General features: G+C 33.9%; 1 protein-coding gene and 1 non-coding gene across 2 annotated transcripts in view; both read left to right on the top strand.

Annotated features, from left to right (window-relative positions):
* The first annotated feature begins 610 nt into the window (after nt 1-610).
* Nucleotides 611-18,798, top strand: part of LOC142537647 (uncharacterized) — a 45,511-nt gene continuing 27,323 nt past the window's right edge. Inside the window, exons 1-4 of the mRNA XM_075643146.1 lie at nt 611-616; nt 4,205-4,789; nt 4,925-5,050; nt 5,480-5,902. Coding sequence (XP_075499261.1) covers nt 611-616; nt 4,205-4,789; nt 4,925-5,050; nt 5,480-5,902 — 1,140 coding nt within the window. The remainder of the gene's footprint in view (nt 617-4,204; nt 4,790-4,924; nt 5,051-5,479; nt 5,903-18,798) is intronic.
* Nucleotides 8,542-8,652, top strand: LOC142538164 (small nucleolar RNA R71). The gene has a single exon (XR_012818702.1). It is a non-coding gene; the product is annotated as a small nucleolar RNA R71 (small nucleolar RNA).

The raw sequence follows: 18,798 nt of genomic DNA on the forward strand, positions 1-18,798 counted from the left end.
CATATTTCCAAAAGACAATTTCATTATTCCATTTCGATAATTAATTAAAGCATTTGAGGTTGCTAGAAATGGTCGTCCCAATATTACTGGAATTTCATTATGTACTTCTATTGGTTGTGTATCTAAAACAATAAAATCTACAGGATATATGAATTTATCAACTTGAACCAACACATCTTCTACAATACCTCTAGGTATTTTGATTGACCTATCCGCCAGTAAGAGAATAACAGAAGTGAGTTTTAATTCTCCTAAATTAAGTTTTTCATAAACTGAATAAGGAAGTAAATTCACACTGCTCCCAAATCTAACAAAGCTTTTTTAATTTTATTTTCTCCAATAATACATAAAATTGTTGGACAACTAGGATCTTTATATTTTAAACTAGAATTGTTTTGAAGAATAGAACTTACTTGTTCAGCCAAGAATGCTTTCTTCTTCACATGCAATTTTCTCTTCACAGTACATAAGTCTTTTAAAAATTTTGCATAGGAAGGTACTTGTTTAATAGTATCTAATAATGGAATATTTATCTTTACTTATTTAAAAACTTCATAGATATCAGAATCATTTTTTTGTTTTTTATGATTTGTTAATGCATGAGGAAATGATGGAGGTATATTTGACTCATTTACTATTTCAGATGATTTATCATTCACCATATTATTCTTAGAATTTAAGGTATCATCATTCTCAAAAGTATCAGGATTATCATTTTTACTCTTTAATTTTAAATGATCCTTGTTTTCATTACTATATGGATCATTAACTATTTTATCACTTCTAAGGGTAATAACATATTTTATTTGATCATTTTTTTTCATTTTTTAATTCTTGATTTTGATTTTTAGGATTAGGTTGAGGTTGTGATGCAAATGTAGTTGATCAAGCACCAAAGAAAGCATGGGAGTCGTTGGAGTTGCCCGAAGAACCTATAACGAGGGGACGAAGTAAGAAGTTTAAAGATGCACTTCAAAGACTCATGATGAGCTATCAAGGAAGTCCTACAAGTTGGATGTCTAAATTAGAGGAGGTTGAGAATCATGGGAATAATATTGGAGGTTTTTGGAATGTTATTCAAGTGCAATTGCCGAAGGTACAGCGCACCCGCGCCAGTTCAGGGACTGCACCCGCGGTCCATAATAATCAAATTTAAGAGAATATTGCCGAAGCTATACCGCACCCGCGGTCCGAAGGCGAGCGCACCCGCGGAAGGCGAGCGCACCCGCGCTCCTAAAAGATCCGCACCCGCGGTCCTTTGCATCCGAACTTCGCCGAAGTGGCACCGCACCCGTGGTCCAGTATGCAGCGCACCCGCGGTCTATTGTCAACTTCTGTGTCAAAGTTGCTAGTTATCTTCTTTAATGCTTTCTACACTACTTTTTATGGGTTTTATTAATTATATAATGCATTGTAATGACCAAAAATGAGATTATTGAAGATTGATATCAAATACATTGAGTTCTCTCAATTTTCAAAGCTTTTAGCTTTGTTCTTCACAAGAAGAAAACCAAATCAAACTTATCAAAGATTTTCATCTTTGTGGCGTTTGTCGATTGTTCTTCGCACGGATTGTCAAAACAAGTTCTTTGAAGGTTCGTTTGAAATTCAATTGTTTTATCGTTGATATTTGTTGCTAAGTTATAATCGCTTAGAGGTGAATATCACCAAATCGTTACTTGTTTCAAAAGATCGGGACAAAATAATCGTTCCTTGTTTGTTATTGAATTGAGGGTGCGATTTATATATTCGTGCTTGCCTTTCATTCGTACGAGGATTCGTATCATTTGGTATCAGAGCTTTGGCTCATTGAATTCAAGTAAGTATCGTTGTTGTTATTTTTCAGATCTGTCTCAAATTTCATTCTGTTTTCAGATCTGTGGTATCCTTTTGTTTCTATTGTCATATCTACCAAAAACAAAAACAAAAATTTGTTCTGTTTCAAGTTTTGTGTTATCCTTTGTTCTATTTTAAGATCTGCGTTATTTCTATCATCTTTTGATAATCCAGATTTCCCGAAAAATTTGTTCTGTGTTATTCTGTCGTTCTTGTTTTTGTGCAATCCATGTGAAACAGTTGCAAGTGTTCACAAGTTGAATCTTGTTAGTTTGATAAAAAAAAAATAATATATATATAAAGATTGAGCACACCTTTGAGAGAACTATCAAATTCTAGTGAAAAAAAACATTTGAGTGCGAGTGTTATTTCTTTGGAGTGATCGTGAGAATTTGGGTGAGGAAAATCTTTTATTTCTACTAACATTTTATTGCAGGTACAAAATCTGAAATTAAAATGGAGAGGGAAGTAGGAGAGAATTCGAACCAAGGGTTATCTAAGGTTCAAATGGAGGCGTTATTTGGGCATTTTAGTAGAATGTTGAGGGCCGAGTTGGATCCTTTATATGAGAGGTTGGATAGGCTTGAAGTTAGTACGAGTGAAAATAAATCTAAGCCTAAAGGTTTGGGTAGAGTGGATGAAGAAGAGAATGATTATGATTTGGAAGGAGAAGAGGAGAGCCAAAACGAGAATTGGGGTAAAAGCGGAAGAGGTAGAGGATTTGGTAGGGAAAGAAGAGAAGCCTTACGTAGTAGGTACGATGATGGGAATAAGGAAGATAATAACATAGGTAGCATTAAGATGAAAATTCCGTCGTTCCATGGTAAGTCGGATCCAGAGGCTTATTTAGAATGGGAAAAGCGAGTTGAATTTGTGTTTGATTGTCACCATTATTCCGAACAAAAGAAGGTTAGGTTGGCCGTGGTTGAATTTGTTGATTATGCACTTATTTGGTGGGATCAATTAGTGATCACTAAGAGAAGATGCAATGAGAGGCCTATAGAAACTTGGGCGGAGATGAAAAGCGTAATGAGGAAGAGGTTTGTACCAAATCACTACTATAGAGAAATGTTTAAGAAGTTACAAACTTTGAGACAAGGTGTGAAGAGTGTTGAGGAATACTATAAAGAATTGGAAGTAGTCATGATTAGAGCAAACATAGATGAGGATAGTGAGGCTAATATGGCTCGTTTTCTGTGTGGTTTGAACAGGGAAATTCAAGACCAAGTGGAGCTTAGACATTACTTGGATCTAGATGAAATGGTGCAAATGGCGATAAAAGTGGAGCAACAACTCAAAAGGAGAGGAGTTGGTCGTACCACACAAACTGGGAATACATCAACACCTTGGCGTTCCAACGTTGTTAAACGTGAAGAAAGCAAGTTAGTGGTCAAGCCCAAAGTTGACATTAAACAGGAGGCGCCTAAGCAGGGAATGCAAGGTAAACCTGAAACTCCTATTAATCGTTCTAGAGATATTAAATGTTTTAGGTGTCAAGGAATTGGACATATTGCTAGCCAATGTCCCAATAAAAGGGTGATGGTGTTGAATAATTATGGGGAGTATGAATCTCATAGTGAGGGAGATGATGGAGAGGATGAAGATGAGATGCCTGCATTAGAGGATCCTGATGAGGGATATGAAGCAGTTGTGGGTGAGGCATTAGTGACTAGGCGTATCATGAGTGCCCAAATCAAAGAAGAGGAGACTAATCAGCGGGAAAACTTGTTCCATACTAGATGTTTTGTCAGTGGCAAAGTTTGCAACGTTATTATAGATGGAGGAAGTTGTACCAATGTTGCTAGTCTTGAGATGGTTGAAAAATTGAGCTTGCCTACTTTGAAACATCATCAACCATATAGGCTACAGTGGTTGAACGACTGTGCTGAAGTGAAGGTGAACAAACAAGTTTTGGTTGCATTTTCGATTGGGAAGTATGTTGATGAGGTATTGTGTGATGTGGTACCAATGCATGCTTGTCATATTTTGTTAGGAAGACCATGGCAATATGATAGGCAAGTTACACATGATGGGTTTAGAAATAAATATTCTTTTGTACTCAAGAAAGAACCCATTGTTTTACATCCTTTGTCCCCAAAACAAGTGTTGGAGGACCAATTGAAAAAAAAAGAAGAGAGATGAGGCCGAAAGAAATAGTGAATTAAAAAGTGAGATGGCATTTGAAAAGAAAAATGAAATGGCTAAAAACAAAAGTGATAAAAAAATTGAGATAGCCATACAAAAGAAAAATGAGGAAAAAGAAAATGAGAGGAAAGAGACCAAAAAGAAAATATATATGGTCCAAAAGAGTGACATGAAACAATTGCTGAACACACATGATACACTTGTGTTGATTCTTTACAAAGAGATTCTCTTTAACACGAGTGATATAGCCGGAAATCTTCCGAGCATTGTTGTTTCCCTTTTGCAGGAGTTTGATGATATATTTCCGGAGGAGCTACCTCAAAGAATACCACCATTGAGGGGGATTGAGCACCAAATTGATTTTGTGCCTGGAAGTGCATTACCAAATCGTCCAGCGTATAGAAGCAATCCGGAGAAGACCAAGGAGCTTCAACGGCAGGTAAGTGAATTATTAGATAGGGGTTTCATGCGTGAGTCCATGTCTCCTTGTGCTGTACCTGTTTTATTAGTTCCTAAGAAAGATGGCTCATGGCGTATGTGTGTAGATTTTAGGGCAATCAATAACATAACCATTAAATATAGGCATCTCATACCTAGACTAGATGATATGTTAGATGAATTGCATGGTGCTTGTATTTTTAGCAAGATTGACTTGAAAAGTGGTTATCACCAAATTAGGATGAGGGAAGGTGATGAGTGGAAAACGGCTTTTAAAACCAAGTACGGGTTATATGAGTGGATGGTCATGCCTTTTGGCTTAACTAACGCTCCTAGCACTTTTATGAGGTTAATGAACCATGTCTTGCGTGCATACATAGGAAAATTTGTTGTTGTTTACTTTGATGGTATCCTAGTATATAGCAAAGTCTTGGATGAGCATGTTAATCACTTGAGACTTGTGCTAATCACACTAAGGGCTGAAAATTTATATGCTAATTTAAAGAAATGTGATTTTTGTACAAGCAAACTTGTCTTCCTTGGTTTTGTGGTAAGTTCGCAGGGGATACAAGTGGATGAGGACAAGGTAAGTGCTATTCGAGATTGGCCAACGCCTGCTTCTGTTGGTCAAGTTCGAAGCTTTCATGGTCTTGCAAGCTTCTATAGGAGGTTTGTAAAAGATTTTAGCACACTGGCGGCACCGATGACGGTGGTGATTAAGAAGAACGTTCCATTCCATTGGGGCGAAGAGCAAGAGAAGTCTTTTAATATTATTAAACAAAAGTTAATTAATGCGCCTTTACTTGTTTTGCCTGATTTTTCTAATACTTTTGAAATTGAATGTGATGCTTCAGGTGTAGGTATTGGTGGTGTTTTGATGCAAAGAGGACGACCAGTGGCGTATTTTAGTGAGAAACTCAATGGAGCAGCGCTGAACTATCCAACGTATGACAAGGAGTTGTACGCGCTTGTGAGGACTTTGGAGGTGTGGCAACACTACTTGAGGCCTAAAGAGTTTGTGATTCACACGGATCATGAGTCTCTTAAGCACCTTAGGCAGCAGAAGTTGAACAAGCGGCATGCCAAGTGGGTTGCATTCATAGGTACATTTCCCTACATCATCAAGTACAAACAAGGTAAGGAAAATTTAGTGGCTGACGCATTATCACGGAGGTACGTATTAATCTCTACCTTGGAGTCGAAAATCTTGGGATTTGAACATATGAAAGAGTTGTATTTGTTGGATGAGGATTTTAAGGAGATATTTGAAACATGTATGCATGGTCCACATGACAAATTTTATTTGCATAATGGGTTTTTATTTAGAGAAGATAGATTGTGCATTCCTAAGTCATTAATTCGTGAGTTACTTGTGAGGGAGGCACATGGTGGTGGTTTGATGGGGCACTTTGGTGTGGCTAAAACTTTGAGTTGTTTGCATGAGCATTTTTATTGGCCACATATGAAACGTGACGTTGAGCGTGTTTGTGATAAGTGCATTACTTGTAGACAAGCTAAGTCTAGAACACAACCACATGGATTGTATACACCACTTCCCGTCCCTAGTGAACCTTGGGTTGATATTTCTATGGACTTTGTTTTGGGGTTGCCTAGGACAAAGAAGGGGAGAGATTCTATATTTGTTGTTGTTGATAGATTTTCTAAGATGGCACATTTTATTGCTTGTCACAAAACTGATGATGCATCTCACATTGCGGATCTATTCTTTAGAGAAGTCGTTAGGTTGCATGGCATGCCTAGGACTATTGTTTCGGACCGTGATGTTAAATTATTGAGTTATTTTTGGAAAACGTTATGGGCTAAACTTGGCACAAAATTGTTGTTTTCTACTACATGTCATCCTCAAACGGATGGACAAACTGAAGTTGTTGATAGAACTCTAGGAACACTTTTGCGTGCTATACTCAAGAAGAACTTAAAGAATTGGGAGGATTGTTTACCCTTTGTTGAGTTTGCTTATAATCGTTGCGTGCATTCTACTACAAATTATTCGCCATTTGAAATTGTATATGGTTTTAATCCTTTGACTCCGTTGGATTTGATATCTTTACCTGTGAGTGAAAGGTTGAACATGGATGGAAAGAAGAAAGCTGAATTCGTTAGAAGTTTGCATGAGAAGGTCAAGGATAACATCGAGAAGAAGAATTTACAATACACGAAGCAAGCCAACAAGGGAAGGAAAAAGATGGTTTTTGAAAAGGGAGATTGGGTGTGGTTGCACTTAAGGAAGGAAAGATTTCCAGAAAAGCGACGTTCAAAACTCTTACCTAGGGGTGATGGACCATTTCAAGTGCTTGAAAAGATCAACAACAATGCCTACAAATTAGACCTACCAGGTGAGTATAATGTCAGCTCTACTTTTAATGTTAGTGATCTTTCGTTGTTTGATGTAGGAGATGATCAAGATTTGAGGACAAATCCTTTTCAAGAAGGGGAGAATGATGCAAATGTAGTTGATCAAGCACCAAAGAAAGCATGGGAGTCGTTGGAGTTGCCCGAAGAACCTATAACGAGGGGACGAAGTAAGAAGTTTAAAGATGCACTTCAAAGACTCATGATGAGCTATCAAGGAAGTCCTACAAGTTGGATGTCTAAATTAGAGGAGGTTGAGAATCATGGGAATAATATTGGAGGTTTTTGGAATGTTATTCAAGTGCAATTGCCGAAGGTACAGCGCACCCGCGCCAGTTCAGGGACTGCACCCGCGGTCCATAATAATCAAATTTAAGAGAATATTGCCGAAGCTATACCGCACCCGCGGTCCGAAGGCGAGCGCACCCGCGGAAGGCGAGCGCACCCGCGCTCCTAAAAGATCCGCACCCGCGGTCCTTTGCATCCGAACTTCGCCGAAGTGGCACCGCACCCGTGGTCCAGTATGCAGCGCACCCGCGGTCTATTGTCAACTTCTGTGTCAAAGTTGCTAGTTATCTTCTTTAATGCTTTCTACACTACTTTTTATGGGTTTTATTAATTATATAATGCATTGTAATGACCAAAAACGAGATTATTGAAGATTGATATCAAATACATTGAGTTCTCTCAATTTTCAAAGCTTTTAGCTTTGTTCTTCACAAGAAGAAAACCAAATCAAACTTATCAAAGATTTTCATCTTTGTGGCGTTTGTCGATTGTTCTTCGCACGGATTGTCAAAACAAGTTCTTTGAAGGTTCGTTTGAAATTCAATTGTTTCATCGTTGATATTTGTTGCTAAGTTATAATCGCTTAGAGGTGAATATCACAAAATCGTTACTTGTTTCAAAAGATCGGGACAAAATAATCGTTCCTTGTTTGTTATTGAATTGAGGGTGCGAATTCGTGATTGCCTTTCATTCGTACGAGGATTCGTATCAGGTTGATATGGAAATTTTCCTTTTTCATGAATATTAAGTGCAGATGCAAATTTTGCAAGAATTTCTTTTAAATCACTCATAGATTGACTGTTTTGAATATTGATAGACTCTTGCTTTTGGATAAATGCATGAATTACGTCTTCAAAGTTTTTTCCTTGAGGTGTAACATATGGGATATAACCTTGGTGATTTTGGTTATTTTGAAAATGTTGTTGTGAAGGTTGTGCATTATTATCATTCCTCCAACTAAAATTAGGATGATTTTTCCATCCAAGATTATATGATTGTGAATAAGGATCTAATATTGGTTTTTTATAATTGTTAATATAATTTGCTTGTTCATGGAGACATTCTTTAAATGAAGATAATGTTGGACAATCTTTTGTAGAATGATCATGTGTATCACATATATGACAAACAACTTCTTGAATACTTTTTAATTGACCACTCTTTTTCATTTCTAATGACTCAATTTTTCTTGCTAAAGATGCAAGTTTAGCTTGAATATCTGTATCATCTTTAAGATTATAGATATCACCCCCATTTGTTGAATTATTGATTTTAGTTGTTGGTGGTTCTATTGTACCTATATTATCCCAATTTTGAGCATTTTCTGCTAATGAATCCAAATACTCCATATCTTCATTTGGGTTTTTATCTTCAAAAGTTCCATTGCCCATGAATTCTATCATTTGCCTATCTTTAAGTATTAGACCTTCATAAAAGTGATAAACTATTCTCCATGTTTCAAAACCATGGTGTGGGCATGTATTAAGTAATTCTTTATATCTATCCCAACATTGATAAAATGTTTCTCCTTATTTTTTAGAAAAAGTAGTAATTTGTCTTTTAAAAGAGTTTGTTCTATGGGAATGGAAAAACTTTTTAAGAAATTGTTGTTGCATTTCTCCTTATTGAACTTGATCTTAAATTTTGTAGCCATGTTTTAGCTTTATCTTTTAAAGAAAAAGGGAAAAGCTTTAATCGAACTATATCCAAGCTACAATTTTGATCATTATAAGTGTTACAAACATCCTCAAATTCTCTTAGAATGTAAATATGGATTTTCAGAATCTAAGCCATGAAAATTTGGTAAAAGTTGAATAATTTGAGGTTTAAAGTTGAAATTAGATGCATCAGGAGGAAAAACGAAACAAGATGGTGCACTAGTTCTAATAGGGTTCATATGGTGCCTAAGTGTTTTTAATTGATCATGTTCTTGATTATTATTATTATTATTATTATTATTATTATTATTATTATTATCATTATCTTGATTATTTGAATTATCATCCATGTTTAAATTATTTTCAAATACTCGAATAAGTCTACCACTTTTTTTACGACTCCAAATACTCATACAAGTAAAAACAATACAATACTTATAAATAAAACATAATTAACAAATATAAACTTAATTTATACCTCCCCGGCAGCGGCGCCAAAAACTTGCTACTACTTAAATTATAATTCACCCAAGTGTAGGTTGTCTGCAAGTAATATATTTCTTGAATACGAGATCGATCCACAGAGAGGTTATTTTTTTAAATTTAAATTTATTAATTTATAAATTACCAAATTCAAGAATGAATTTTACAAATTATAAATTTTGTGAAGGCTCGAGGATTTATTCCTGGTTTATGTAATATTGTTTAACTAAAAGTAAAACAAAGGAATCTACCATAAATAATGGTTCCAAGAAAATTAAATATTTAAACACACACATAATATAATATAGTTCCCACTATAGAAAATACCGAATTAACCGATATTTTATATATGGTACCTATGACTATATATATAACTATATAAATATATAATTGCATAAAGTAAATGTTAAATTAAATCATTATATTTAATTTAGAACAATCGGCAGAGCCACGCTATTGCCTAAATGAAATATATTGATTTAATAAGTTAGTTGATGTAAAGTAAAAGTTAGTTGCGGAAAAATAAAAGTTAGTTGCGGGAAAGTAAAAGTTAGATGCGAAAAATAAAAGTTAGTTGCGATAAAGTAAATGTTAGATTGTTAGATGTTAGTATCATAATATTGCATTTAGAACAACCGGCAGATCCACGCTATCGTCTAAATGAAATATATGATATAATTATATAAATTTATATATACATATATATAATATAATAATAATAATAATTGATGAAATATTTATTGTATCAAAATTAAACAACAAATCAAGATAACCACTTCAATGGTATCAAGCATTTGGTGTAAATTGATAACAACAAATAATTCATTATTATACCTACAATAAAAGAAGTTATCTAAATGAAAGAAATAAAGAAAGAATATACAAAATATAATCACCGAATTTGTCTCCTCCAAGTTCAATTCATTGGCCCTTCTTTCAATGCTATGTTCCACGACTTTAATCACCGAATTTGACTCTGTTCAAAACAGCAAACATGTGGGAAATTGTCTGTAGATGACTTTGGCCATTTGGTTCACCTCATTTGGTTAAATATTGAAATAGTTATGATTTTTTTACTATATGCTGGTCATAGTAAAAGTAAATCTGTCCTCGTTTTGATATTTGCACAATTTGATCATCTTAATGAACTTTTAGGCAATCATGTCTTCTGCAAAGTTGTAGATAATTTCTCAAAGATTCCAAACTTGTTTGAATCATCTCCATTTGAATTTTGTAGCTTGATTTATCATTATTTTACCAATACGTAAAAAACCTGAAAATAAAACATATTTAGTAAGACAATTAAATATAAACAAACAATACTAAAATAACATAATTTTATAATATTAATTAAACTTAAATTTTAAAATAAAGATTTTAACATATAATAAATTATTAATTTTAAGTTTAATCATCCACTAATGTCCAGACTTGGTTTGAATACTTAGAGTCCATTTCTGACTGCATGGCTTTAAGCCATTTGGTTGAATCAGTATCAGATATTGCTTATTTGAAATTCATTGGATCATATCCAACACAAGACTCATCATGGCCTTGTTCATGAAGAAGCGTATATCTTGCAGGTGGTCTAATATCCCTATCAGACCTTTTAGGAGCTTTTATTTCAACTATTGGTTCTTGGGGATTAGGTTCAACTACTATAGTTGAGGGAGTATCTTGAATTTCTTCAAGTTCTATCATCTTGCCTTTTCTATCTAATAGAAACTCCCTTTCCAAAAAGGTGACATTTCTTGAAACAAACACTTTTGCTTCATTGAGATGATAGAAATAATATCCAACGGAATTCTTTGGATATCCTACAAAGTAGCACAAAGTGGATCTACTATCCAATTTGTCTCCCACTGTCTGCTTCACGTAAGCAGGACATCCCCATATTCTCAAGTAAGAATATTTGGGAGGTTTTCCCATCCATATCTCATATGGTGTTTTATCCACTGCTTTAATATGGACATTATTCAATCAAGGTTCGATTATGATGTTCAAAAACACCATTCAATTGTGGTGTTGCTGGTGAAGTCCACTGTGAGAGAATCTTGTTATCTCTTTTAGATAACCCAAAAATTCAGCACTTAAGTATTCTCCACCTCGATCAGATCGAAGTGCCTTAATACTTCTTTCTAGCTGCTTTTCTACTTTAGATCTGAATTCTTTTGAACTTTTCAAACGCTTCATATTTGTGTTTCATCAAATAAACGTACCCATACCTCGAAAGGTCATCAGTAAAGATAATGAAGTAGGATTGCCCAAATTCTGTGCTAACAGTTAGCGGGTCACAAACGTCTGTGTGGATCAAATCCAGTAGACCATGCGCACGTTCCACGTTTCCATCGAATGGAGTTTTAATCAATTTTCTTTTTAGACAGGAATCACAAGTAGGTAGAGAATTTATGTTGACAAGTCAAACATGCCTTCTCTCACTAGTTTGTGAATCATTCTTTGAGAAATATGACCTAGTCTAGCGTGCCATATTTGTGCGGGGTTTGGATCTTCTATTTTCCTTTTGTTTGTTGTTGTAATCCTGTTTACTTTGCAGATTCACTTACCATTTCCAAAACATTTCTGGCCCAGATAATTTTTTATGTCCATTCTTCTTGCAGTGAAACAAATATGTTCTGACTTATCGAGCTTTGTGGGCCCTTTAAGTGTCCTTCGAAGTTTGCCTCTTATTGGGTTTATTTTTTCTTTGTGAGGGGCAGAACATTTCTTTCACATACCTTGTGGGCTATTTTTTGTTCCTGACAAGGAGCCCAACTAGGAAACAACATTTTCCTATTTTATGGTGGCTTCATAAGAAATAAGCATTTTGACTATCTCTTCAAGGCTATCATCTATTTTAATCAAATTGAAGTTCACCCTAACCCCGTCAAATTAGGAAGAGAAAGACAACAAATTGATGTCATCAAGTAACTCGTTAGAATTACATATTCCAAGCCCACCACATTCTCAATAAGCCCAATCATATGTACACCACGCTTATGGGCCAGAGACCCATCTTGCATGCGTGTAGTCATGAGCTTTTAAAAGTGGTGTGCATCACTGTACGAGTTTCATGCACCATGCAACTCTTGCATGTGTATTCGAATGTCAGCAGCATTCAACATTTCCTCAAACTGTCCCTACAATTCTTTTGACATAGAAGCGAGCATGCTACACTTTAGGTTGCATAATATGGTCCTACCATCTTGCATGCTTTGTCAGTTCAGCAGAAATGACATTAGTGTGTATGCCATTTTCTCTTAATTCAGAACAATTTTTCCAACCAGTCTTGAAAATTAGATTCAGTTAGCTTGTTAATAACAAAATGGATTATGTAACGAAATCGAAAATATACTGATATGGAAACAGAATAATGGTTGCTGATTATTTTAAATAATTTTAAGATATAAAATATGGATTTTTATTTTATAAATTCACTCCCAATATTTTGACATTTTCACCACCCTCTGATGAAAAAGGGAAATCGTATTTCCTTAGTGGCACGTAGAGTCCAATTAGCCAATTATAATCCCGAATAATATCAGCCAATTATAATTTCTAAAACGTAGAATCCAATTGCATCCCTATGCAACCTCTGCGTGTTTTGCCTCGCGTTTAATAAGGACCCAATAATATGACGCCGTTATTTTCGCTGTCAAACCGACCCATCAATGTTGAATTGTAGTAGACGGTCGCCACAAGTTCCCCCAATAATATGAGCCGAAGTCATGGGAGTTCAACATGCAACCACGGTTGATGGAAGTCACAGCTTTCCGGTGGAAGTCACAGCTTTCCGGCGTCCAGGCCTCCCCAATAATATGAGCCAGACACTGTCTGCGGGGTAGCGATCAACATGCAACCACGGTTGATGGAAGGCAAGGAAAAATTAAACACTTTTACGGTTTGATCTAAATTTTGAATCATATTCAAAATGAGGGATTTTAATTTTAAAATTGTCTCATCATTTTAATTTTAAAAACCGCGTGCCATATTTGTATGTTAGTCGGATTCATGCAACTATATTATTTAATAATATACATACATGCATACTACTATATATCGCATATATCATAATATGATATTCAACAATAAATAAGGATGATCGATTGCCAACACTATTAGATCAATGTGAGCCAAACATGGATCCAAGTCCAAAACCTAGGTGAATGCAGTGATGCAAATGCAACTATTACAAGATCTTCCAATATTTTACATGTCTTCATCTCGTTTATCGGTCCCACCATCTTCCAATCTTGATCTCCCACTATTTGTAATAATTACATTTAAATAGCCATGGCACATAAGAGATACATCTCATTGGGGTGGGAACGGGCCATAAACCAGGCCCACTTTAATAATATCAAATATTAACAAAACGAATAAAACAGTAAAATATCCTAACATACACCTAACACATTGGTCAAGACTTTCGATCATCCTTTATGCATTTAATATCAAATATTAACATCAATTTAATTAAACAATTTAATTAATTGATAAATCATATATCTAATAATTTATCTCTAACCACCATAATTATTAAAGAATTTAATAAATTAAATAAACACCTTTATTTAATTTCGGTGTTTATTTAATTTCCAATTAAATCAATAATAATTGATTTCTTGTTAAACTCAATTTTTCTATAAATAATTAAAATCATATTCCAATTATTTATTTTACAAGAAAATTATTAATTTCTCAAAAATTAATTTTCCAAAAGAAAAATTGAACTAATTTTCAAAAATATCAATTTTGCCCAAAAATTTGAAAAATCAAAAAATTTCACCATAGGCCCATCATCCAGCATGCTTCCCGAGACGATCCCGAGCAGCCGCCGGTCTGCCCGAAATAGTTTCGGGCAGATCCTAAAAATTTAATATTTTTTTCTGGAAAAAAAATAATTTGATGGTGGATAAATTTTCTTGTGTGGTTAGAAAAAATTATTCAATATCAAAACCATACGATTTAGAAAAAACCTGGCTCTGATACCAATGTTGGATCTCGGTTTTCTACGCGCCCAAACGCAGCGGAAGTTTTAAAATTTTAATTTTATTTTGACAATCAAAATATTTGTCTGAGCACTCGTATGGTTTAAATTAAATAAACATTCATAAAGCGTTATAAATTTTATACCTTTGGTGAATTAATCACACGGCTCCAACTATTCCGGGTTTAGCGGAGATAGCTCTTGATGAAATCCCTACGAACTTTCTTCAAGGACTCCTTTCTTCTAATTAGGTCCATGACTAGATGGTTTGATCATTTTCTAATTTGCTCTAGAAAAACTAGAAGATATTTTAACGTTGGAGATCAAAATCGAGAGACGGCTCAACCTTTTCTTTCAAAAGAAGTGGCCAAAAATTGAGAGGATTTGGGAGGAGGATTTTCGAAAATATGGTCTCTTATGGTGGCTAGGGTTAAGTCTCCTACTTATATAAAATATCCATGACCTAATTACCATAATATAATAATTGGGACTATTTAATTTGTAATGCCTCAAAAATTTAAAGGACAACGCGAACCACATGCATGCAATTATTAAATCTTCTTTTATTTTAATTAACTATTCTAATTTCATGAATTAATTATGTTGTGCATATTCGCATGTTTAAAATATAATTTTCTACATGTTGCATTAAAATGTATTTTTAAAGGTTATTCGAGTTGCGATCGAGGAACGGAGACCGAGAGCTGAAAAATAGAAAATGTTTTTATTAGATAATTGTTTTTTTATTATTCAAATTAAGGGTGATGTTTTTTCTTATTTTTGAAAATATGGGGTTTTGAGGTGATTTTATACGCCGGGACGTAAATTTTATCGGTGTTGGTTTTTCAACGAAAATACTGAACTTTTTGTAACACGGCTATTAAATTCACAAACTTATTTTATCAAAACTATTTTTGTGATTTAATTAAATACTAATTAAGACTAATGGGCCTAATTTGTTTGACTTAATAGGCCTAAGCCTAGTTAGTAAGTTAATTAGTATAAAATATGTTAAACCCCACCCTTAATGTAACGCCTCGAAAATTTAAAAGTCCACTGCGAACCACCTGCACGCAAGTTATTAAATTCTCTTGTATTTTAATTAAATTTTTTAATTACATTAATTAATTATGTTGTGCATATTTACATGTTTAAATATATTGTTGTACATAGTTGCATTAAAATATATTTTTAAAGGTTATTCGAGTTGCGATCGAGGAACGGAGACCGATGGCTGAAAATAGAAAAATGCTTTTATTAAATAATTATTTTTAATTATTTAAATTGAGGGGATGCTTTTTCTTATTTTTAAAATATGGGCTTTTGAGGTGATTTTATACGCCGGGACGTAATTTTTATCGGTGTTGGATTTTCAACAAAAATACGAATTTATGGGCAACCAGGCTAATAAACTCACAAAATTATTTAAACAAAACTATTTTTAAAATTCTAATTAACCACTAATGGGCCTAAATTGCCTACTTAATGGGCCTAAGCCTAATTATTGATTAATTAACTATAAAATATGTTAAACCCTCCCCCATTATCACCATAATCCCCACGCCTACAATCTGAATTCTCACCAAAAATCTCTCATACTCTACACGACACACACCTCAAGGTTGATAGAAAAATTCAAAAGCTTAAAACTCTTCCTAATGATGCACAAAGGGGCTGCCATTGTAGGGGTACTTGAAGGGATATTTTTTTCACATGTTTAAGGGTCCCTAGGTGTATGTTTAAAGACTGAAAAAATAGAGAAAGAATAAAAACGAAAATAGACTCCTTAAGGAAAAGGACTCTTCGACTAGAAGTGTTTGAGGGTCACGGCCGCTAGATGCGGTTTAGGGAGGGTTCCACTAGACTTTATTGGGCTGCATAGGAGGGATGGGTAGAGGCTGGACATGGTGTTTAAGGGCTAGAGACGAAGCTAGCCTAGGTTCGAATCATATTAGGATTAGGACTCTTGTGCAGAAAAATTCAGTAGCTTTCTAGGCATATTCAAAGGACCTTAATGGGCTGGAATTTGGTTGGATATGGGTTAGTTAGGTGTTATTAAGCTTTGGTTCAAGTTTGGTAAAGTTTGGTTAAGTTTCGAGTCCATACGAGTCAAAACTAGGAAGTACGTCTAAGTTTAAAAACGAATAGTAAAACGCCTAGATTTAAGCTAATAAATTATGAAAAATTATATTTAAGTTTAATAATTATTAGAAGTCTAAGTTTTTAATTTGAGAATTTTATATTAAGGTTTGGTTAATTCGGGATTTAAAACGCATTAATACGTCACATTTAAAGATTAAATTAAAAGTCATCGATTTATGCCAAATAAAAATATGAGAAAATTAATTTAGACTTAAATAATTATTTGGGACATGTTAGAGTCAATTAATTCAAGAAAATATCAAAAACTAGAAATTATACGTTCAGGGGTAAAACGGTCTTTTTACACCTAGAAATTAGTAAACGTCATGGCAGTGTCCTTAATACTGTTTATGTGATAAAATTATTATTTTCAATGGTTATGTATGTTTATGAATTTTTATATGTGTAAATATGATTTTGAAATGTTCATGAATTATTAAAGATTAAATTGGACATGTAAAAGATATGTTGCATGCTTGGTTTCAAAATAAAATGATATTATATGCATATTTTTATAAGTGATGGAAATACGATATGTTGAAGGATTTGAAGGGATTGTGACTACTATATGTTGGAAATATCGTGAGGGTTATGGTCCCAGTAGGAGCCCGACGATCGTGTTTCCTTGGATACGGATACGAATACGAATACGTGATACGAATACGAATATGTTAATACGTAGGCCAATGCCCAGTTGACCGGTGAGAGTGTTGCTGGTGTCCCCGCCGCCCAGTACTGTGGTTTTTTTTAGATGGATCCATCGCCCAATACGTTTAAGAATACGAGTCACAATCACGATCTGAATTCAACAAACACGAATATGAACATGAATATGAATATGATGATATGAATATGTTGATATGAATATGGATACGAATATGAATATGTTTATGTTTATATGAAAATGTTTACGCATAAGATTATGAAAATGTTTTTATTTAAAGGTTTTATGCATCATGAAAATGTTTACGAAAATATTTATGTTTATGCATCTTCATGAAAACGATATTTTAAGTACAAGTATTTTTCACTGTTATATGTTAAATGTATTACGTATTACTCGATATCAAGAATATGACGTGTTGAGTCTTTAGACTCACTAGGTGTGATGATGCAGGTGATTACGAATATGTTTATGGAGGTCTTGATGGTTGACTTGACTGGACTGAAGGTGCACATAACCCGAGGACCGACGCTAGTTTTCCGCACTAGTTATGATTTATGATTTTAAGTAATGTTAGAGATATTTTATGACTTTTTTATTTATGTTTTGAGAGGTTTTTGAGAGATTATAGTATGGGCTGTATTTCTCAAATATATAGTTGGTTGTTTTATTTTAAAATGATGTCCAAAATATTTTATGTAATTTTTTGTGGTTCGGCCACTGCTAGGGAGGTTTTAAAAAAAACAATTTCTAGTACTTTTTAAAGCAATAAAAAGGACAGGACCGTTTCAGTTGGTATCAGAGCGAAGGTCCTGTAAAGGGTTGTGCCACCATCAGCACCGGGAAGATCAGTCGTCAAGCCTCAAAGTTGTAAGTTTTTACATGTTTTATATGATTTTATGATGTTACCTGCATAATTATATGAATCATATGTTTACGTCACATGTTTAATAGCTTTATGATAATATATGATTTTTATGCTTTAGCATTTTTATACGTGATACGATACGAAATGAAAAATTATTGATTTTAACGCATGTTGGTTTGTGGTGGAATTGGACTATGTGATATTTGGGTTTTAGTATTGACCTTTTAATTTTTGGGCTATAAGTTAATCGTGGATTTTATGAATGCTTTGGGACATGTAGATTTTCTAAGAAATTATTATGATTCATGGTTACTAGACGAATTAATTTTTGGGAATTAGACGTAAGGAATAATGATTCGAGGATTTACAACGACTTTGGGAATAAGAAAATGTATAAATTGGGATTTTAAGTTTTGATGAAATGTAATATTGGTTTTAGGAATTTATTTTTGGGTAAATAAGTTTAAATTTATCGAAATTATGTTATGGGAAACCCGTAGAAGGAAATTAAGAATGATAAAAACTTATGGGTTAATTGTAGGATTTTCGAAATTAAGGACCAATTAAGATAATTTCTGAGGAACTTAAGAATTTATTTTTGCAATTGCTAAGGAATTTGGGGACTAGTTAGCAATAAGAACAAATTGAATGGGTTAAATAGTAAGAATTTTGATGATTTAGATTTTTAATAATATTCAGAATCTTGGGATATCTTGGTTTTAGTATTATAAAAAATTTTAATCAAGGATTTTTAAGGATGAATCGATATTAGGCTTGAAAAATCTAAGCGTTAGCAGATGCGTTGAGATTTTAAGATTGAAATATGATAAGTCGACGAACATTTTGGGTATAAATTAAGAAAAGTAATATACGATAAGTATGGTCATCCATCTTTTAATATTGGGAATTGTAAGAA

Source organism: Primulina tabacum, chromosome 2 (genome assembly GCF_025594145.1).
Source record: "Primulina tabacum isolate GXHZ01 chromosome 2, ASM2559414v2, whole genome shotgun sequence".
NCBI lineage: Eukaryota > Viridiplantae > Streptophyta > Magnoliopsida > Lamiales > Gesneriaceae > Primulina > Primulina tabacum.